At 40.6% G+C, this 24,161-nt stretch overlaps 1 protein-coding gene across 1 annotated transcript; it reads left to right on the forward strand.

Moving 5' to 3' along the window:
* The first annotated feature begins 772 nt into the window (after positions 1–772).
* On the forward strand, positions 773–21,509 carry LOC134802176 (uncharacterized). Its single transcript, XM_063774770.1, has 13 exons — positions 773–876; positions 1,560–1,649; positions 1,811–1,849; positions 2,587–2,767; positions 3,872–4,039; positions 7,731–7,885; positions 8,772–8,898; positions 13,428–13,523; positions 14,750–14,802; positions 15,501–15,651; positions 16,296–16,467; positions 18,300–18,457; positions 21,496–21,509. The coding sequence occupies exons 1-13, from the start codon at positions 808–810 to the stop codon at positions 21,507–21,509; spliced, it is 1,473 nt and encodes a 490-aa protein (XP_063630840.1). The 5' UTR covers positions 773–807.
* The last annotated feature ends 2,652 nt before the right edge of the window (positions 21,510–24,161 follow it).

Genomic DNA, 24,161 nt, shown 5'->3' on the forward strand with positions numbered 1-24,161 from the left:
TGGTGATATTAGAGCCCTCTTAATTGAAAAAATGCCCCAGAACGAAAATACTGGCGTCACAAATTGGTGTTCTTGCGTCCGTACCTCATTTTATCGTTATAATATCGGTCATTATCAGCTGTTGAATTAGGCGAGCCAAATTGGCGTTTGCGTCCGCACGTCCTGATTCGATCGGGCAATTTAATCTGATTGGTGAAAAATTGTCTACTCTGGATACGCCTTTATCACCATAAACCACGGTATAAAATGAAATGAAATGCGTTTATTTTGCTTAACATTATGTACAGATTAGTTGGTAGAGTCAATATATATTGGTTTATTAGTTGGTATATTGGGTATAAAGCGCCTATCACACGGTCGAAAAGGAAGGCTTCCGACTTCCGAGTGAAAATTTACCATCGAATTGTATTGCGCGCCCGGTCAGGGTGACATTGGACCGTCGGAAACCTCGTGTCCGACCGTGCGGTAAGCACATTTGTCTATTTCTAACTATTGAAATATTATATTTGTGCATTTGCGAGAAGGTCAGGCGGCCTACCCCGAACCACGTTCGAAGTGTTGCCTCTCTGTCGCACTTGTAAATTCGTACGTAAGTGTGACAGGAAGGCCCTCAGATGCCTAGTGATAATTTCATGGGTCAAAAGTTGCGTGAAAAAGCTAGTATAAGGTACTTTACAAAATCGTCCGGTATAATTTATTATTCGTATCTAAAATAAATCGTAAAAAATAACAACTTTCCTAATTGGTCCAATTAGTTTTGATTGGAATTTTATACCTTTTCGCCTGTTAGTCATCGGGCGATTCACAATGGGAACGGTGCACATAGTTTTATATATTCTAAGTATAGTTAATTTAATAAAATGCGGGTATCCACCGGTAAGTACTAAGTTATTTTAGTACACCTCGGACGAATCTAGTCGCAAGCATAGTCTAATAAAACATGGTCTTCCATTCCCAGAGTGACACGGGGCTACGTCACAACAACATGGCCGCTATATATAGCGCTATCGCATATTATCATATAGCGCTGTCGCATGATGACGTAAGCCCGTGTCAGTTAGGTGACCTAGAAAAGACGGGAATGGAGTACCAGGCGGAGTATATTATTATACCATGGTCGCAAGTAAAGTCTGTATCTTTAGGTATATAAAAAAGAGTAAACAAAATCTACCCTCAAATGGCTCCTGAAGTCAATTGAGGGAAGATGAAAACATTACATGATCAAATAATGTAGGTTAAAGTCAGGTCGTTCAGTGACAGATCCAGGCGGTTTTGTATTTGGTTGGTTAATCAATAAATGTTATAACTACCCGAAAATGTACAAATTATTTGTTTAGTTTCATTTAAGTACCTAAAGATACAGAGTATATGTAGGTACAGTCAAATGTAAAAATATGGGTGTCTATAACTTAACTCGAAAATTTATCGCTCTTGGCCCATGGCCTTAAATTAAAGGGGCTCCCGACTTCGCCCACGGCTATACTAGTTCACAGTACGCCACTACTGGTTTTGGTCTGCTTGTACTTGTATGCACCCAATAGTTTTCGTTTGTATTGCAGACAGGGGATGAAGTGGTGCCCGGTAGCGTATTGCTGCCTGCTTCTAGAAGGGGCCGGTACCTCGCCAACATAGTCCGGCGGCAGGCAGTGGTAAGATATTCATCCGTATTCATGTCGCGGGTCATTCTCTGAGAATATGTCTGCAGTTGCGTCTAATTCTTCGCCACGAGTCTTTTTATACATTTTGTATGAGTCGCGGCAATTACGCAGCAGAAAAAAATATTGAAATTAAACATTTCACTTTTTTACAGGACGGTACTGGAATCAAATTCAACAAGGATGCTGATCGGGTAAAATTAATTGTTACTTAATTGTTCAATTGTTAGAAAATAAACCAGGTTCAAGCCCTGCCAGAAGCAGCGAATTTTTCAATTTTTAGGGTTCCGTATAGGAGAGGAGATGCTAGCCTTTGTTGGGGTCAAAATAATTCCCACAAAGACGGGGTTTGATGTTTTTAGTTCCTTGTGTGTATCTTTTTGACATACTAAAAGTATATCAAAATATATGTGTGTAAAACGCGTTTATTGAAATTTGAAATATCTAAAAAAATATTACCCAAGGATAAAAATGGGACCCTATTACCAAAGACATATGTAACACTGTATGTAACCTATTACTAAGACTTAGCTGACTGTATCTCATGAACCGTGATAGCTGCAGTTGAAATTTTCACAGATGATGTATTTCTGTTGCCGCTATAACAACAAATACTAAAAACAGAATATAATAAATATTTAAGTGGGGTCCCACACAACAAACGTGATTTTTTGTCGTTTTTTGCGTAATGATACAGAACCCTGCAGAGTCCGACTCTCACTTGGCCGGTTTTTTCCTTTTAATATAAAAATCTATTAAAGTCGGTCAAGCAGATCTTGTCAGTAGAAAAAGGCGGCAAATTTGAAAAATGTGGGCACGAAGGGATATCGTCTCATAGAAAATTTGAATTTCGCGCCTTTTTCTACTGGCAAGATTTGCTTGACCATGTATACCTACTTCATGTGAATTTTCTTCTATGATACTTTTGTAGATGAACGCCGAAGCGAAGAAGAAAGTCGACGTACTCTCTGAAGAGTTGCTTCCCTACATCATTGCTGAACAGGAACGGAGGACCACACTCCATAAACGTGTGATGACCGCCATACAGAACGGGGAAAAGGGCGTCACGATAGTCGAGATGAGGAATAAGCCGCCACTTATTATTAGGAAAGGTAAGGTCATTTAGCCCTCATTAGGCCCTCAGCGCGCGGAAGCGAAGAAGAAGGTCGACGTACTCTCCGAAGAGCTGCTTCCCTACATCATTGCTGAACAGGAACAGAGAACCACACTCCATAAACGAGTGATGACCGCCATACAGAATGGAGAGAAGGGCGTCACGATAGTCGAGATGAGAAATAAACCGCCACTTATCATTAGGAAAGGTAAGGTCATTTATCCCTCATTAGGCCCCCAGCACGCGGAAGCGAAGAAGAAAGTCGACGTACTCTCCGAAGAGCTGCTTCCCTACATCATTGCTGAACAGGAACGGAGAACCACACTCCATAAACGTGTGATGACCGCCATACAGAATGGAGAGAAGGGCGTCACGATAGTCGAGATGAGGAATAAACCGCCACTTATCATTAGGAAAGGTAAGGTCATTTAGCCCTCATTAGGCCCTCAGCACGCGGAAGCGAAGAAGAAAGTCGACGTACTCTCCGAAGAGCTGCTTCCCTACATCATTGCTGAACAGGAACGGAGAACCACACTCCATAAACGAGTGATGACCGCCATACAGAATGGAGAGAAGGGCGTCACGATAGTCGAGATGAGAAATAAACCACCACTTATTATTAGGAAAGGTAAGGTCATTTAGCCCTCATTAGGCCCTCAGCACGCGGAAGCGAAGAAGAAAGTCGACGTACTCTCCGAAGAGCTGCTTCCCTACATCATTGCTGAACAGGAACGGAGAACCACACTCCATAAACGAGTGATGACCGCCATACAGAATGGAGAGAAGGGCGTCACGATAGTCGAGATGAGAAATAAACCGCAACTTATTATTAGGAAAGGTAAGGTCATTTAGGCCCTCAGCACACGAAGCGTAAGCGTAGCGTTTTCACATTGTCCGATCCGATATCGGATGTCGGAAGGAAGTAAAATGTAAGGTATGTATATGTGTTTCTCTGTATTTATTTATGCATTAAAAAAAAGGCGGACTTAATGCCAATGGGACTCTCCTGTCTCCTCTCCTGGGTGTTTTTAATTTATACCCAGTTATCGGGTATATCGGATCATCGAAATGCCGGATTATCGAGATTTCACTGTACTTCCAGGCCTGATGTACCGCTGCCCGGCGAACCGCGCGCCGAAGGAGCCGGACGGCTCCGGCGTGCTCCTGTGCGAGGACGACATCACGCCCACACAGATAATGTACGACGCGTGTCTCAGCGCCGAGGACAAGGAACTCTATAACGCCGAGAACAAATACTTCTTCTGCAACCGTAAGTTATTTAAAAAAAAAAGAAAAAAAAAACCGTAAGTTATTACAGCTTGGCAAAAAGTATCCAGATTAGTACATTTTTCGCCAATCTGATTAAATTGTCCGATCGAATCAGGGCCCAGTTTTATAAAGTTACAAGTTACAAGTGTACAGGCGTTTACTGGCAACACTTGCTCCGTTTTTTACAATTTGCGTTTTATAAAAGTACTGTGTTACAATTTTACAGGTTACAGGTACAAGTGCCTGTAGCTCAACCATAGACGAAAATATGGGAGTTTAATAGTTTTAAACTCATAATCGAACAAGCGTTTTATAAAAATATTGTAAATTACAAGTGTAGATTGATACACTTGTAACAAAAACTGACATACGTCTTGAGTCCTGTAATTCTTAAGTTTTAATTAAAATTATTCGTTTTCTGAGCGATTTTAAACTTTACTCTTTATTGTTAGGCACCAACGCGAACGATTTTGCCAGGGCATGCATACTTTTCCATGCACTGACCTTATCAGTTTTTGTTAATGTAATTACCTATGTGTAAATAGGAAATAAAGTGACAATATGTTTGATATTGATTTTATTGATGATATCGTTTTATTTTATCTACTAGGAAACGGAAAGGGATTGGTGCCGATATTTGTCGTTGATTTATTAGCATTCGTCTCTTTATTTAAGTATAGTGCATTCACAATTCACATTATGGTAAAGTGTACTATTCATCATTTTCGATACACAGCGTACTTATCTTTGAGCCGCTACCGAAACGATACATTTTATAATGTAATGTGAAACAGTATTTATTTACTTATTAGGTAAATATTTCATGAAATCTAACTTAATCTGAATCTGAAAACGGCCCGAAAAGTATATCCTTGGCATCGAACACCGCTCTCAACCACTCGATTTTTCCTTCATTTCTGGGCATTTTTCCAATAATTAATATTTTACAACAAACAATAACACAGCATTTAGTAGAGCGTGAGTAGAGCACAGAGTATCTATGACAGACGTTTTTTTTAAAATAGTGATGTCCTTCACACCTGTAGATTTCACATGTAATCGAGATTGACCGTGGTTCTTTACAACTGTAATTATCTATGTGTATTTATAAAACACCTGTAGCCGTTCACAGTGCATTACAGGTGCCTGTAGCCTGTACTCTTGTAACCTGTAACTTGTAACTTTATAAAACTGGGCCCAGGCCGTGCGGACACCCATTATAGTAGAGGAGCCGACGATGCTAAATGTGTAGTTACTCGAGCGTCGTACAGACCTATTGGAATCGAAATATTAGATGATAGCGGTACATCAGGCAGCGGTACATCAGGCCTGATGTACCGCTGCCCGGCGAACCGCGCGTCGAAGGAGCCTGACGGCTCCGGCGTGCTGCTGTGCGAGGACGACATCACGCCCACACAGATCATGTACGACGCGTGTCTCAGCGCCGAAGACAAGGAACTTTATAACGCCGAGAACAAATACTTCTTCTGCAACCGTAAGTTATCACAGCTTGGCAAAAAAGAGTAGAAATTAAAAAGTGGCAGCACTGTGTCGTCCCTTTCAAACCAATTTAAATCTGGTCAAGCAAATCTTGTCAGTAGAAAAAGGCGGCAAATTTAAAAAATGTAGGCGCGAAGGGTTATCGTCCCATAGAAAATTTGAATTTCGCGCCTTTTTCTACTGACAAGATTTGCTTGACCAGCTATATATGTATAGTAGTATCCAGGCGAGACTTATCAAATCGGTCGATTTGATCATAAATGAAATTGGCGTCAATCTCCAATTTTAGATTTATGGTGATATTAGAGACCTCTAAATTGAAAAAATGCCCCAGAACGAAAATACTGGCCTCACAAATTGGTATTCTTGCGTCCGCACCTCATTTTATCGGTAATATCGGTAATTATCGGCGGGTACGCCTTATAAGAAAACAGGGCTATAACCGCGAAAATCGAAGTTCGCAAATTGCGGGCATTTTTCTCTGTCACTTTAATTACGCCTTCATTGGAGTAAAAGAGAAAGATCCCGCAATTTGCGAATTTCGGTTTTCGCGGTAGCCCCTCAGGACGACACTACAGTGTTGCCACTTTTTAATTTCTATTCTTTTTTGCCAAGGTACTCGTAATCGTATTCAATGTTTGGACACTTTGTGGGCAGGGGCCAAATCGGCTCTGGGTCTGATAGAATTGCAAAAAAAATTGTACATATTTAAGCACCTGTAATTAGTCTACAGTTAATTGATTCCATTGTGTTACAACAGTTAAGCCATTTCTATTTAAGTTAGATGCATGAAAGTGTGTTAACGTACGTAATAAACTTATATGTGTACGAATTAAGTACAATAAATACAATACAATTTACATAGTTAATTTTCGTAACACAAATGAATCAATTAAGTTAATACTAATCACAGCTTCTTAACTGCGCTTAATTACGTACATTTTTTTTGCAATACACTAGCAATAATCTAGCAAATGTGTCGAGTGTAGATCGAGTTGTGCTAATTAGGCGCTCAATCTGAACCAAACATGCTATACAGGCTATTTTATCTAGCCTTTTTCAGCCGGCCTATTATGGATAACTTTATCCATCTTTATCCACGTGATAAAATAACTGTCACTTTTTAACACCGTGGGATAGAAAGTGACGGACACCGTTTTATCACGTTGTCACGTAGACAAGAACGACTATCATATCCGTACAGGATGCTTTTTGGTACGAGGGACAGAGAGAGGTATGAGATGGCTGCTTTTTCCTGTCGGATGGAAAAAATGAAGGGTCTAATTTTGTATTCAAGCAGACGCGTCTGCTAACGATGCCTTGCCACAAATAATAAAATAATAGACGAACGAAATTAGAACTACATATTAACTCACATTTATAGAGGTCTATCGCGAATTTATTTTATTACCTTATTATTTATCGACGTTTCGACACAGGTTTCACTGGTCGTGGTCGCGGCTAACTGATGTCCCAGCAAAATGTCAAAACAGAGATTTGTGCAACTACCCGACGAAAAGTGTATGAAAAAGTTTGGGGTAGACATCACATTTTCAAACCACCCACTTACACATAATGTTACTGAATAATTGTCAATAGTCCGACACGCAACACTCACAATATCCACGCACACATCCGAAGATAGATAAATAAATGTGAGTTAATATGTGTTCAAAACGCGAAAGTTTTAAATATTATGAAACTAGAACTAGCCTGAGCGCAACAGGGCTGATATCCTGGAGTCACGAGTTCCAAACTCGGCCGAGGCAGAGAATCTTTCCATTTTATTTTTCAAATATTGTAGTGTAGGAAGTTGCAGGAAGCACGCACCTGCCGGACGCTATGGGCCTTCGGCCCTACGTGGAGTTCGGCCCCCGGCCAAGTTTTAAAACAATTAAAATGTCATAGACAGCTTAACGAACGGCCTCCTAGCCTAATCGGTAGTGACCCTGCCTACGAAGCAGAAGGTCCCGGGTTCGAATCCTGGTAAGGGCATTCATTTGTGTGTTCATCACAAATATTTGTTGCTGAGTTATGGATGTATTCTATGTATATAAGTATTTATATGTATGTGTATATTATATATATCGTCGTCTAGTAGGTACCCACAGCACAAGCCTTCTTGAGCTTACCGTGGGGCTTAGTCAATTTGTGTAAAAATGTCCTATAATATTTGTTTTTTCCGTTATCAGGTCACAAGATCGAAGGCCCCGATCTACCCCGAAACGGCACCACCGTGTACGGCTGCGCACCCATAGAACGCACTTCCTTCAACTACACGACCTCCAAGTGTTCATTGGAAGACACTGAGGACGTCGTGGTGCACTACCGGTATTACCCGGATCGGGTGAGTGAAAATATGTATGTTGCCATTACCACAGAAGAAGTAATAGTACTACCGTACAGAAAGGACACTTCCTACAAACCCGAAGTTTGACAGCGGTTCAGGGTTCGAATCATGCTATCCCTTTCTAATATATGGCACTATCCCTTGGGTTGTCAAAATTCAAGTGCTTATCTTATCTGTGGTCGTGCACGCAAAAGCAAAGTCATGTAGTGCCAACCCTAATAATTTGCTCGGAGCAATGCTGAGCCGAACGGAGCCGAGTTCGACCGAAGTGAGGAGTGTCTCCTCACTGCCATTACTTGATAGTTCACCAAGTCTTGTGTTAATCAATCGTGTTAGATGTCGACTACGAACTAACGCGCGTTTTGGTAAGAAAACTAATGTATGGAGTTACCACTCTTTCTTTACTTATATTACTCTATGGCCCCAATTAACAAGGAACTTCTATATTGCTCCAACAGTATTGCATTATGCGCTCCTTCTTTTTTAGGGTTCCGTACCCAAAAGGTAAAACGGGACCCTATTACTAAGACTTCGCTGTCCGTCCGTCCGTCCGTCCGTCTGTCTGTCACCATCAGGATGTAAATTTTCACAGATGACGTATTTCTGTTGCCGCTATAACAACAAATACTAAAAACAGAATAAAATAAAGATTTAAATGGGGCTCCCATACAACAAACGTGATTTTTGACCAAAGTTAAGCAACGTCGGGCGTGGTCAGTACTTGGATGGGTGACCGTTTTTTTTTGCATTTTTTTCCGTTTTTTTTTCGTCATGGTACGGAACCCTTCGTGCGCGAGTCCGACTCGCACTTGCCCGGTTTTTTGAAGAAACATAAAGCTAGCGTGTTCGCAATGCTGATAGTAATTTATATTCCTATTAACAGACGTATAAATACGTGACGGAACTGGACCCGGACCGAGAGGTGTGCGACCACTGGAACCCATGCCAGATCGGTTACATCTTCAGTCTACCCTCACCTGACATGGCGACCCCTGCCAGCGAACTGTGGCGTAAGTATAACAACAACAATACATACAACAGTATCTACTAGTATGGACCGAGAGGTGTGCGACCACTGGAACCCATGCCAGATCGGCAACATCTTCAGTCTACCCTCACCTGACATGGCGACCCCTGCCAGCGAACTGTGGCGTAAGTATAACAACAAAAATACATACAACAGTACCTACAAGTACGGACCGAGAGGTGTGTGACCACTGGAACCCATGCCAGATCGGTAACATCTTCAGTCTACCCTCACCTGACATGGCGACCCCTGCCAGCGAACTGTGGCGTAAGTATAACAACAAAAATACATACAACAGTACCTACAAGTACGGACCGAGAGGTGTGTGACCACTGGAACCCAAGCCAGATCGGTTACATCTTCAGTCTACCGTCACCTGACATGGCGACCCCTGCCAGCGAACTGTGGCGTAAGTATTATAACAACAAAAATACATACAACAATATATACAACAGTACACGTACGGACCGAGAGGTGTGCGACCACTGGAACCCATGCCAGATCGGTTACATCTTTAGTCTACCCTCACCTGACATGGCGACCCCTGCCAGCGAACTGTGGCGTAAGTATAACAACAAAAATACATACAACAGTACCTACAAGTACGGACCGAGAGGTGTGTGACCACTGGAACCCAAGCCAGATCGGTTACATCTTCAGTCTACCGTCACCTGACATGGCGACCCCTGCCAGCGAACTGTGGCGTAAGTATAACAACAAAAATACATACAACAATATATACAACAGTACACGTACGGACCGAGAGGTGTGTGACCACTGGAACCCATGCCAGATCGGCTACATCTTCAGTCTACCCTCACCTGACATGGCGACCCCTGCCAGCGAACTGTGGCGTAAGTATAACAACAAAAATACATACAACAATACATACAACAGAACAAGTACGGACCGGGAGGTGTGCGACCACTGGAACCCATGCCAGATCGGTTACATCTTCAGTTTACCCTCTACAGTTTTACTGACATGGCGACCCCTGCCAGCGAACTGTGGCGTAAGTATAACAACAAAAATACATACAACAATACATACAACAGAACAAGTACGGACCGGGAGGTGTGTGACCACTGGAACCCATGCCAGATCGGTTACATCTTCAGTCTACCCTCACCTGACATGGCGACCCCTGCCAGCGAACTGTGGCGTAAGTATACAATAAACTGTACTAACAAAGAAAGAAGTAATACTCGTATTAGAACATTAGCACAGAATACGAGTAAGTAATAGTACTGCCGTACAGAAAGGAAAATTCCTACAAAACCGAAGTTCGACTGCGATTCAGGGACGAATCATACGCACTTATGTACATAGAAGAGTGATAGAGAGAGATTACCACTAATCATAAAGTACATCATACATATTTAATAAAATTTGTGTAATTTTAAAGTAGGTTTAAAAATAAACATTATTTTAACGTTAATTTAGTTTTGTAGGTAGTTTTAATTTTAGGTTACTATTTATATGGGACTTAACTGAAGTTAATTGTGATCTTTTTAATAAAATAAACATTTTCAGTATTTGTTTATAAAAGTTAATTTGTTTATTACAGCCGATGCTCGTAAGTAAATATATAACAATATATTTTAGTACTGGTTTTTAGCATTCTATTATAAATAATTATAGTTTCACTAGCTAAAATATATCTTATGTGAACATAATAAAAATACTATCTTATGTGAACCACTCATATTAATTGTAATAAGATAATTAATTTCGGAATTCTCCGCCACTTTTTTTAGTTTTTTTTCCTTTCGAAATTACCCTATTCTACCTTTATACACTTAAGGCATATCCAGATTAGTCAATTTTTCGCCAATCTGATTCAATTGCCCGATTGAATCAGGAGGTGCGGACGCAAATACCAATTGGGGTCGCCGAATTCAACCGCCGATAATGACCGATATAATGAACTGCGGACGCAAGAATACCAATTTGTGAGGCCAGTATTTTCGTTCTGGGGCATTTTTTCAATTTAGAGGGCTCTAATATCACCAAAAATCTAAAATTGGAGATTGACGCCAATTTCATTTCTGATCAAATCAACCGATTTGATCAGTCCCGTCTGGATACCACTGTAAGTGGGAATTAAATTATTCTTCGCTCCACACCTCAGTGTGGGTGTCATTGTGTAAAATCTTATCGTTATATACTAATTATGTGACTATATTTTTAGCTGACAGTAAGTATACACAATCATACACAATATATTTTTTTGCTTGCTCTTAAAATTAATTTGTATATGTTTTTTTTATCTCAGAGTCAAAAAGACTAACGATTTAAATTTTCTTCCAGCATTTGAGGGTATGTGCAACAAAAGAATACTTAAGTTTTATAATTTGGATCTGGTTTTCGTGGTTTTTCGGATTATAATTGAATATTAAATTTAGAACAATATATTTTTATTTTTAGATTACGAGAGTAAGTAACAAATAAATCTGATTATATATACGTAATATATTTACTTTTTAAATTTTTGTTTCTTAATTTTTAGGGTTGGGTAAGGGGTAAAAACGGGGCCCTATTACAAAGACTCCGCTGTCCGTCTGTCTGTCTGTCACCAGGCTGTATCTCATGAACCGTGATAGCTAGGCAGTTGAAATATTCATAGATGATGTATTTCTGTTGCCGCTATAACAACAAATACTAAAAATTACGGAACCCTCGGTGGACAAGTCCGACTCGCACTTGTTTATTTTACAGTTGGTATTTTACTTAACGTATTAAAATAGCTACTTACATTATTACTTTATAATTTTATTAATAAATGGTTTGAATATTGCAGAAGATGGTGAGTTTTAAATAAGAATTATTGTGTTTAATACGAATATATATTTTTTTATTTTATTATATTAATAAATTGTGACGTAATATTTTTCCAGAAATTGTTCCACGTAAGTTTCCAGTCATTACAATAGTTACAGTAGTACTTGGGTGTACATATTCCTATTTGTCTCCGCCGGGTACAGATGGGAATAGGTGCATTCATATGAATCATTCTCATTTGGCCCCGCCTCATGTACCTACCTGTGGCAGCGGTCACGTGGGGCGGGGACAAATGGGAATACACCTATAACGAAAATGCTAATGAACAAAATGTTATTTGTTCACCTAAAGTAGGAAAATTAAATACCTTTGGCTTTAAACGTGTATTTTGTTATTTAGAATCTTGAGCTAGGCGAAAATCTCAATAGACGCAAGTTGCATTTAATTTTAATCTTGTGTGTCATGATGTTTCGCTTACTGTTTTTTAGTAGCTTTGAGCTGTTGAGATGAAAAGTAATATAATGTTATTCTAATTTCAGCTATACCCGGTAAGTTGACTTATACCTACAGTTACAATTACGATGGAACAAATTTGGTACAAAATTAATTTGTAACAAGCAATCATGGGCGTACATACGCAGCATTTTTTAAGGGGTGGGGCAGAAGTGGAGGAGGCTGGGTATGTTGTAACAGGGTACAGTTGAAACAGCTCGAATATTTACGAAACTATCCGGAGAGAGAGAGAGAGAGGGGTTTAGGGGAAAGAGCCGAAAGAGGAGCGGAGCCTACTGCCTAGCCAATAAAGATGATTGTCGGCAATGCTGCGCTCTCAGTGTGGTAAATACTAGAGATGCACCGGATATTCGGTTACTATCCGGCCATTATTTTAACATCCGTCCGAATACCGGATAGTGGCCTACTATCCAGCCGGATACCGGAAAGTAACATTGCTTGATTTCGTAGTAAACAAAATTGGAATAAGAAACAGTCACGGTTACAATCGTAGGTACTCGTTTATTATTTTAAAACAATTTAAACATTCCACTCACTTGCACGCGCACTCATTTCGAACCTAGAAATGAGTCCGCGCTACCGTTCACTATGAAACATGTCAAAACCTGCATAATGCGCACCTGAAAAACCGAAATGTAGGTATAGTTCCGCCGGCCGAATATTCGGCGACCGGATACCGAATAATCGGCCGATGGTCAGGCCGAATATCCGGTATCCGGTATCCGGCCAAACAACTATCCGTTGCATCTCTAGTAAATACGTGTCCAGAATCCAGATGGGTACATTGTATTTTTATGCGTAAAAAAATTATAGATTTGAGTTTTTTACGGTAATATTTAAATTATCTAAATGAATATTTAATTTTGCAATTTGATTAATTGAGCCTAAAAATTCTTAGCTTATGGTCAGAGACCAGGGTGGAGCAATTCTGGCCCACCTTGGTCCTTGCCCCACCGTAGGTACGCCTGTGAGCAATCACGTTTGCTAAAGAAAACCACATTTGTTAGAAATAAACGAAACGTGTAAAATACTCGGGTGAGACATGAACTCGCAACTCCAGGATACCAGCCAACCCTCTACGAGTTGAGCTACCGGAACTTCCTCATTGCAGCGAATATTACCTATTTGATCTGTTTAAAACTACATTAACCATGTGTATGCTTTTTTCAGTTTTTGAGCAACAATATGTATGATATTCTTATGATAATATGTTGACAGAGGACAGTATAGACGAGTATGTACATCCGGGCATGCAGTCCTATACGAGCAGCCCGCGAACCATCATCATACCCCATGGTGGAAGACGAAGTCTCAGTAAGTAAATCCTGCAAGAGTATAAGCTAACACTGTATAGGTTATAGGTTATAGGTTCTGGCGGGCTTGGTTTCCGCAACTCGACGTCATATTATTGCGCCTATTTTGCGTGGTGGGTTGGCGGCACTATTCTTGCCAACCCAACTCTATAAAGAAGCCTAGCAGACCCTTGACGTTGCCGACGACTTCTGGGAGAGACCCCGCTGAGCCGAGGTGTTGTGCCCGGTATTCTGCCACCCCTGGGCACTGTAATTAAGGATGAATCGCCACTGAGATGTTTGGCAGTCCTGACGTCCTAGCGAAGCTGACAATCGCTGTCGCTTCGACAACGAAACGCTTTGTTTCTCTATATCCCTCTTCCGTATTAGTGCGACAGTGACAGTTGCGTTTCGATCGCTACGGAGCGTAAGCGATTGGCATGTTGGCTAAGCGGCCTGAACTGTGAACTCTCCAGAAACTTCCTGGCTCGCACAGCTAAACTGTGGAAAGAACTGTCGCCCGCGGCGGCTGTCAAACCTTCAAGAAAGGCGCGTACTCCCTTCTTTAAGGACGGCGACACACTTGCTGCCCTTAGAGCATTTAATAACTGGAGTCGCCTTTAAGAGCTTACCCCTCTGCCAAAAACCTTGCACAATTGAGCAAACTTTTGTATGGACTGACATGGCTATTTGTACGTTACGTACAAATCATGTAGAAATAGCAATACATTTGGGATCCCCTCCCTCGCAAAAATCGGCAGACTGTTTTGTACAGAAAATGACAGCCAACAGCCAAGGCGTCTCCCTCTAGTTACTAAATGCTCTAAGTTGCTACCCCTCTAGTGTTGCAAAATGGGCTTTAATTTCTTACCATCAGGTGTGGTTTGTCTCCACTTTGTCTCGTTTGCCTCCTTGATAAAAAAAAGTGTATTCCTGCCGGCGTATTATGGATGGCTTTATCCATCTTTATCCACGTGATAAAATAACTGTCACTTTTTAACACCGTGGGATAGAAAGTGACCGACATCGTTTTATCACGCTGTCACGTAGACAAGAACGACCATCATATCCGTACTGATCACATATAAAGATTATAAAGTTTCCCAGACGGCTTCGTTTTAGAGATATTGCTACTTTTTGTGAAAACGTGTTTTCAAAATTACATACATTTTCACATAGGTTCTAAAGGATTCCCGTTAAGATGTTCGTTTTTGCTTACTTATAAATCTTATAACTGTTTTTGTTTAGGTTTTAGCCTCGAAAAAATCCAGGTCAAAACCAGCAAGGGAAAATCGAGAAAGGTGAGTTCCTACTGTACCTAGGTGCTAAAATCCATCTAGATTCTAGGCTAACCTTCCAGCGACCAAGTGTGAGCAGCACTGCAAAGTTGCAAACGTCATATTATCATAGGAATTTGGCGTTTATGGTGGCATTTATGACGATCGGTCTGGCCTAGCGGGTAGTGACACTGCCTGCGAAGCCGATGGTCCTGGGTTCGAATCCCGGTAAGGGCATTTATTTGTGTGATGAGCACAGTTATTGGTTCCTGAGTCATGAATATTTTCTATGTATTTAAGTATTTGTATATTATATATCGTTGTCTGAGTACCGACAACACAAGCCTTCTTGAGCTTACCGTGGGACTTAGTCAATTTGTGTAAGAATGTTTATTATTTATTATTTCATAATTATTTAAACGGAACACTAGCCTTGAAGACAAGGTTCATGTCCTAAAGTAGTGCTATACTTCTCCCATCCTTTCGAGGTGACCAAGCCAGCGTAGACGGTGGGCTTTGGACTCACCTATTAAAATAGTGTTAAGGATGACTCACGTTAGACCGGGCCGTGGCCGGGCTGGAGCTTCCGGAGCTTCATTTTCTATGGAAAGCACCACGTGATCACCGATCGGCCGTCATAGAAATGACATGTCGGAGGCCTCGGCCCGGGCACGGCCCAGTCTAGCGTGAGTCAACCTTAATTCATCTTAATATTTTTGCAGATCAGCCAAAGCGACTTCTCCGCGAAGATCGGAGCCTTCAGCATCACAATAACGCTGTCCTTCGAGGAGTTCTCGCCGAAGTTCTTCGGGACCTTCTTCGCCATCATTAACATTAACAACAAACCGACTCCTATGAAGTTCTTGTCTTTAAGTTAGTTCTTTTTAATTAACAGTATTTTCATCTTAACTATCACCATCATTTTAATCATCAGATAACTCCTGATCATCACCATTATACAGATTTAGTGCATAATTATTTTCCATCGTATTTTCACGTCAGTCAGTCTCGTTACAAAAAGTACTGAGGTTGACTGAAGTATCGTGACGAATAAGAACGGTTCCGAGAAAATACGATGGAAAATAATTATGCTCTACATCTGTAATAGTTTTTGTCAGCTTCACACTTGTCATCGTAATAGACATTCTTAAATTCATCGCCATAGACATACACATGTTCTTTTTTGTTTTCATCATCACCAACACTCCTACCCTTAACTGTTGCTTCAATCCGTGCATCAATTGCATTATAATCTGAGCAGTGAATAGGTACTTTGCAGTTAAAGTTACTGTATTTTCTCACATCTCCATGGAAAAGTAGCCTTAGGGCTGATTTAGACGATGCGAGAACTAGCATGCGAGTTTTATTACATTGCGGGTTTTGGTCGGTCGGTTGAATTGGACGTAACCAACAGTCCGCAATGTAACTAAAATCGCATGCGAGTTCGCGCGCCGTCTAAATCAGCCCTTACATATAAAAAAAATATTAATGTAGGTATGTAAACATTTTTTGTTCAGATCCAAGCAACATAGAAGTAACCGCAAAGACCATCGACGCCCTCCACGGTCAGAAGCTGAACAGCTCCGCTATTCCCATTAACTGTGATAATTGCCGATTCCACGGGCTCATGGTGCGGGCGAAAAACAACGATGTTTACAACATCCCGTCCAGCCGCTTTAGAGTTAAACAGTGAGTTATTGCAATATTTATCATCATTCATTCATCATTTCAGCCTATATACGTCCCACTGCTGGGCACAGGCCTCCTCTCATGCGCGAGAGGGCTTGGGCTATAGTCCCCACGCTAGCCCAATGCGGATTGGGGACTTCACATACACCTTTGAATTTCTTCGCAGATGTATGCAGATTTCCTCACGATGTTTTCCTTCACCGAAAAGCTAGTGGTAAATATCAAATGATATTTCGTACATAAGTTTCGAAAAACTCATTGGTACGAGCCAGGATTTGAACCCGCGACCTCCGGATTGAAAGTCAGACGTCATATCTACTCGGCCACCACTGCTCATATTTATACTCTGTATCTTTAGATAAAAAAAAAAGAAATAAATTCTTCCCTAAAATGGCTCCTTAAGCCAGTTGAGGGTAGATGAAAACATTACATGATCAAATAATGTAGGTTAAAGTCAGGCCGTTCAGTGACAGATCCAGGTGGTTTTGTATTTGGTTGGTTAACCGGTAAATGTTATAACTACCCGAAAATTTACAAATTGTTTGTTTACTTTTATTTAAATACCTAAAGATACAGACTATAGTTAAACAGAGGGGCTACCGCGAAAACCGAAATTCGCAAATTGCGGGGATCTTTCTCTGTCACTCTAATTACGCCTTCATTGGAGTAAAAGAGAAAGATCCCCGCAATTTGCGAATTTCGGTTTTCGCGGTAGCCCCTCAGTTTCACTATCAGCACCAACTGGAAGAGCAATGTGTATAACATCTAATTCAACCGCTTTAGAGTAAAAGAGTGAATATTGCAATATTTAGATTAAACAGTACGGTTACCATCAGTTTGTCACTGACGTAAACGCCGTCGAGAACGTAATTTACTTTCTATACATCCCGTTTGCACTAATATGCGAGTGCGAGCGAGATGTATAGAAAGTAAATTACGTTCTCGACGGCGTTTATGTCAGTGACAAACTGATGGTAACCGTACAGTTCCAATATTACTGTAAAGTTTGTGAAAAGTTACTGTATTCAGTCTACTTCATTATATCATTGGTTATTTAATTGTGAGTGGCGAGTCTACTTATTGTCCGTGACGAATTATGTTTATTTTAATAATGTAACGAATTAAATCGCCAAGCTTTGTGTATGTAAAACAAAATTAATAGAAATTTTTATAATGTTTAAATTATTCCAGAATGCCAAATAGGTAAGTAATTAGACAATTTTAAAACAAGATAAAGGGTTTTTGCACGTTTTACTGTGTAAATACCCGAGGTGAAAAGACATAATTAGGATGCTTAATTAGGAGGCACATTAATTGATATATTATTAGCTTTCATTTGGTACTATTTTCTTCTGGATTGCATGAAAATTAGACAAGTTACTGAGCCGAGAAGTCAAACGTGAAGTGATTCCGTTTCTTTGCTCGCGAGTGTATATATTATACCACTTAGGGCAGTAACTATTCGCCTTAGCCGACTATTACATATGATCTTAGGATTTTTTGAAGTGAAAACTTCTTTAGCGGCGCGTGCACTTTTTGTGATAGGGAAAAAATTTTAAACTCGCGACGGGTCACGTGACCGCAAGATTCGTAAGACGTAAGACGGACACGTGACCTGATCCAAAAACTGTTACAATGTCATTGAGTTTTCAGTTCTGCCGGCACTCCCGGAATGCAACCCGTTGTTTTTTTTTATTTACTGGGCGAGGGCTACTATTTTTTGTTCGACGGACCCGGAAAGCGGCAATTTCGTTTAGGCCAGCGGGCCGGGCCGACAGAATAATATTTTTAATTGTAACACAGGTAAATAAATAAATTTAAAATAATATATTGTTGCAGAAGGCTTCAAAACTACTATGTTATTTCCACAGGCAATTAACTATAGAAATAAACGTAAAAGACCCACAACCGCAAGACTTCGGTGATTACTTCGGGTTGATTGAAAACAGCAGGGGGCAGGAGGAGCGACATAAAATGCTGACTGTTCGAGGTACATGTCTGATGGTACTTAATTGCACAGAACAAATAATAGTACTGCCGTACAGAAAGGAAACTTCCTACAAAACCAAAGTTTGACAGCGGTTGAGAGTCGAATCATGATATCCCTTTCTAATATTTGGCACTATCCCTTTCGGCTATTTAGGGTTGTCAAAATTCAAGCTATTATCTTGTCTGTGGTCGTGCACGCAAAGGGACGTCAAGTTGTGTCAACCCTAATAATTGCTCGGAGCAATGCTGAGCCGAACGGAGCCGAGTTTGGCCGAAGTCAGGAGGAGGGTGCGAACCCCTGCTTATAGTTAAATGCTTTATTCACCACTCTTTCGATTCAGTCTTCCTATAACTGCGATCCTAAAAAAAATCCTAGTTAGTGTAGTCAAACTCTTACTATTACGATTTAGGATTTTGCATTGACGTATATCTAGGGCACTAAAAATGGTACTGGATCAGCGGTGTCACTCACGATTTCGAGCCAATCGTGCAGTCTAACGCATGGAGTTATAAGAAGGAGTGAACTGTCACTTTTTTTGTCATACTAAATTGAACCTTATCACAGAGCCAGAAAGACGTTCGTACCAGTACAGAGAAAACGGTCCACTTGAGATAGCAAAGGTGGGCCGCGGTGTCTCACTCGCACATGTTGCCAATGTTAAAAATATACCATTGTGGTAGTATTTATATCAATATACTACTGAAATTAAATACCTTCTTATATTATTTAAGTGCTATATTCAGAGTGTTACGGTTCTGATATCTTTTAGGAAATTTGTAAATAATTATGATGTCAATATTATTAACTGATTTAACCAAGCATGTGCACAACAATAAAAAACACTAATTTTGATATGGTAGACATTGTAGCAGTAAGTTTGAATATTAATTGGTATCCCTAACCTGATGACATATTTACAAAACACGTGAATGCAAAATTTCTTAAAAATGGTGAAGAAATGTTGCGTTAAAGGTTGTGGGAGTGAAATAATTTCTTATTGTGTAATATCGTTTCACAAGGAAGGCACAATTATTACATTTTACGATAAAAATACAAGTTAGACATTGTCAAACTCATTAGGGTGACCATGATGTCGGCACGATGAGAACCAGTTTAACCACTTCCTTTATGGTTTTACACAATTCTTATTACGTACTTAAACGTAAGTTTTCATAAATAGGTATGTATTTATTTCGGCATGTTTAAATTGGTGAAATGAGAGCCAATACAGAATAAATAATTGCAAAAATTGAAATCCAAAGTCCTTAAACATTACAGACACATTTATAAATTGTTATAATAATAAAAAAAGCACATAGATAATAAAAGATAAATAGAAGTTTATCGTAATTTACTGACTTTTGGAACGATACCAGAAACGTTACTGGGAATTTAGCCCTCATAAGCACAGCGCTCTTTGGAAAATTTACTGGGAACGGCACATCACTTTTTTCTTTACATTTCACGACTCTTCTCTTTTCGCACAGATGGCCTACCACCGTGAACACCGAAGTTCGCAAATTACGGGCATCTTTCTCTTTTACTCCTATAAAGGAGTAATTACAGTGACAGAGAAAGATGCTCGCAATTTGCGAACTTCGGTGTTTATGGTTTTCGGTGACGCCGAAATAATTTTTAGCTTGTAAGATTTTTACTATTGTACGTATGTTAGTTTGTAAGGTATGTATCTATGGGCCTTAGTCGCCTGATAATAAATGATATTTATTTTTTTAATTTAATTTATGCTCCAGTGACAAGCGTCCTAGTTAAAAACTATAACAAACGGGCGTAGCGGATCCACGCGACCCTGAGGCAGTGGCGGATTTGCTCTAAGGCCGAATAGGCCCGGGCCTAGGGTGGCAGTCTATATGATGGGTGCTGAGAAAGGGGCGTCTAGTGCTTGCTACAGGGCCTGGGGCCTAGGACGGCAAATACTGTAAATCCCCCACTGCCCTGAAGGCCTACCCCAAACCACTTTCGACATTTTGTCTCTCTGTCGCACTTGTAAATTCGTACGTAAGTGTGACAGAGAGGCAACACGTCGAACTTGGTTCGCGGTAGACCCTCTGGTTCTGTCACCATATCTGTCTCTCTATCTCTCTCACTCATACCCGTGTTCTTGACAGACGTTACGGCGGACCACATTCCTGACGATCCACCATGTTCGTGGTCCAGTGCGCCTATTAGCAACAGCTTTTAGAACAACTAAATTAAGTGCCTAAGGTTGTGTGAAGCGTTTTACAGAAGAGAAAAAAACTATATCCATCCCTTTTCAGACCATAATACTAGTACAGCGAAAATACAGTATGATTCTCTATAACTATGCACGAATAACAAAAGATCCTGGCCAAACTATATATTCAATGTTATCCTATTATCCCACATACATATGACTTATGGTCACCCTAATTAGAAAGAGATGCAACGGCCCACCTTGACTTCTCATGTGGACACACTTTTTGGCTAATGTACTCTGTCCGGTTTACTCTCTAGGTCCGTGGTCTAACGCAACTAGTTGCGACTTGCGACCAATCGCGCGCAAGATGCGAACTCATCAACCAATCGCGTTGAAGGGGTGTCACACCGCTGTACTTTCCCCATTCATGCCCCTTCTTATTGCCCGTAAGGCCAGTCCTGAGATATACGTCAATGAGATTTTGAATTAAGTGTGTGAGTGAAGGACTTTATAGTCAGATAAAGAGCTTTAAAGTGATAATTGATCGTCAAATTCTTGTGATGTAAAACTCAAATTTAAATTTATTTATTACACAACATACGATTGCATTACAATTTACAGTATCACTTTCAACCAGCTTCGTAAACAATACACCGGTTTCAGAGAATGAGAAATTAAACAAAATTAAATAAAGGCTTTCTTTAATGATTGATTGTGTAATTTAACATTCAATAAACAATTTTAGTTCAACATTTGAAAGCTCTTTTTCAAGTTGTACTTTTGGACGTGGAATTATTTCAATTTGGTTGATTTTTTTTCCCACAAAACTACCAAATACTAACTTTTACATTTTTTTTTTCAGCTCCTGGTTTGTAGAAACACTTAATTTATTATTAATACGTTTTTTATTTAAGTGCTTTGTTATAATTAAGTATTAGGTATGTTTTAAATAAATTACTATTAAATTATTGAAGTTGTTTGATATTTATTTAATTCTCTTACTTATTTTCAGAAAATGGTAAGTTTATCAAACACGATATTTAAATAATAAAACTTAAGATCTTGTTTGTTTTTATTTTATGTATTTCTATGACTATTTTATTTATTAATTCTAGAGATTATCAATTAATTCTAAAATATGTTTTTAGATGTGGGTACGTATTACTTTATATTAATCCTTTTCTTCAACCTAGTCAATAGCAAAAACAAAGCTTTTCTGCGCTATGATAATCATACGTTTATTAATTAAATTAAATTCAGATTGTGTTAGACAAGTACGTATTACGTCATCATTGTCATCAAGTAATAAATAACAATTTATATTCATTCTAAAACAATACATATGAACATCTTAAATAATTATGAAAGTAACTATCCGTCAAACCCGTTCTTTATCGCTTCCGGTGCAAAAGTGCCCATAACACTCACGGCATTACCCCGCTGGATGGCTATGGACAGCCTCTGCACCAGAAACGATTCGGAGCGGGGATCCTCTCCCTTTTGCCTGAGTCGACGGCCTATGTCACGCACAAATTGTTTCGCGTCAGCACCCCAGCAGCCCGCCGTTTCCACCGCAAAAGGGACGAAAATATAACCCGAGGCCAAGGGAACATACTTTTGGCGCTTCACCGCCGCCTGAGACTCGGCCGCCGCTCCGGCTGCGCGTGCCGTGCGACTGATATGAGAGGCGGCGAAGGTGCTGACGCACGTAGCGTCCCAGACCAGGCACCGCCCTCTCTCCCACGGCACTAAGGTTAGGCCATCAGGCCGCTTGCCGTCCGTGCGACTTAGACCCGGAGGCTCAAGCACGGATGGAACACCCGCTGATCTGAGCGCCCTCTGGACAATATCGTTCAAGGCATGGTGACGCGGATGCCTCCCGACGCATCGACGGCAACTCAATGCATGATAGCCGTCAGCCCCCACCGTGGAACCGCAGATGCATAAATGTGGTTGACATACATCGCAGCCCAGGCGGAGAGCGACGGACACCCGCAACGAGTCACCGTCAAGTAACGTACCCAGTTGAGGGGAGGGTAACGCCTGCAGCCAAGCCCCTGATTCTGGCCGCGCCACTGCCAGAAGCCTTGCGCGGTCCACACCCGAAGCGTTCCCAACCAGACCGTCCAAGGTGGCCTTACACCCTACCTCATCCCACGCGCGCTGGAGTCTTGGGTTCTCCGGGACGGACGCACCTGGGTTGATAGCCAACCACTGCCTCACAGCGTCGGCCATATACGGTATGTTTACCCCGTCGCCATTTAGTGATAACATTTTAGCAACTAGGTCAGCAACCCCATGGGCCGACGCCAAGAAGGCCGGCAGGCTAATGTCCCCCACACGCCGCACCCCAATGCCTCCGTGACGGATTGGCAAACCTGCTTGTGTCCACTGACTATCATCCAGGGACACATTGACCACCGACTCAATCGTCGACTTAATGGCCAAATCAAAGGTCTCAATGTCACCCGGGAATAACCAAACAGGGGCCGTGCGCAACAGGTACGTGATCTTGGGAACGGCGAAACACTTTTGCAATAAAACTAAAGCCACGTGCGGGGTCAAACCCTTGAGACGTTCGCCCGCAAGAAGAAGGAGACTCCTACGAATTTGTAGTGCCTCAGGAACTGCTGAAGGAAAAATCGGTGCACCAAGTAGGCAAAAAGAATCAGTATGCAATTCCTTGAGGCCGGGAAGTAAACCCGAGAAAAAAGAGAAGAGAGAAGATGATTGCGGTCCACAGGGGAAAAACTCACATTTGGAGGTGTTCACAGTGTGCAGCAAGATGAGCAAGTCTTGCTCCACCTCTTCCGGCTTGCCTCCAATGGTACCATCATCGAGGTACCAGATGTTAAGAGGAGAGGAGAGGAGATTAAATTAATTTTTGAATATAATCGAATTGATACCTATCGGAAAATAATAAATCATTTTTATTTCAGAAAATCGTAAGTATATAATCGTATTTAATTTATATTAAGTTTTATTTTTTTCCACGGACGTGTCTTGAAAAAATCGTACAAAACACGTTTGCCCAAGCAATCGGCTCTCTTATTGCGCCTTTGCCTTAAGCTCGCGCGCACAATTAATATCGCCTCAAGTGTTGACCAAGGTAGCAAACGTAATAATGTACCTACTATTATAATATTTAGAACAGACGCCATCTTGTTTTCTTCATTTTTGCTCTATCATGGTGAAAATTGATACCTGAGGATCCGAAAAGGTACCAGAATATGAATATATAGTCATAGTTGAAAAAATGGCCGCCATGTTTAATTTCGTCATTTTTGTCCAGATCATAATGAATATAAGGATCTGAAAGGCCTTTTAACATAAATTCGTAGACGAAATTTAAAAAACCGAATTTTCCACAATCTTTATTCAATCGTGGCTAACATTAAATAGATGTGCATGGATCTATTATACTTACTAGTACACTTTACTAGGCCTACTTACTACTACTAGTACTTAAGTAGTGTAGTAGTAGTAGTCTTAGTAGTACTTACTGTAGTAGTTTCTTAGTAGTAGTAG

Source organism: Cydia splendana, chromosome 24, assembly GCF_910591565.1.
Source record: "Cydia splendana chromosome 24, ilCydSple1.2, whole genome shotgun sequence".
Taxonomy (NCBI): Eukaryota; Metazoa; Arthropoda; class Insecta; order Lepidoptera; family Tortricidae; genus Cydia; species Cydia splendana.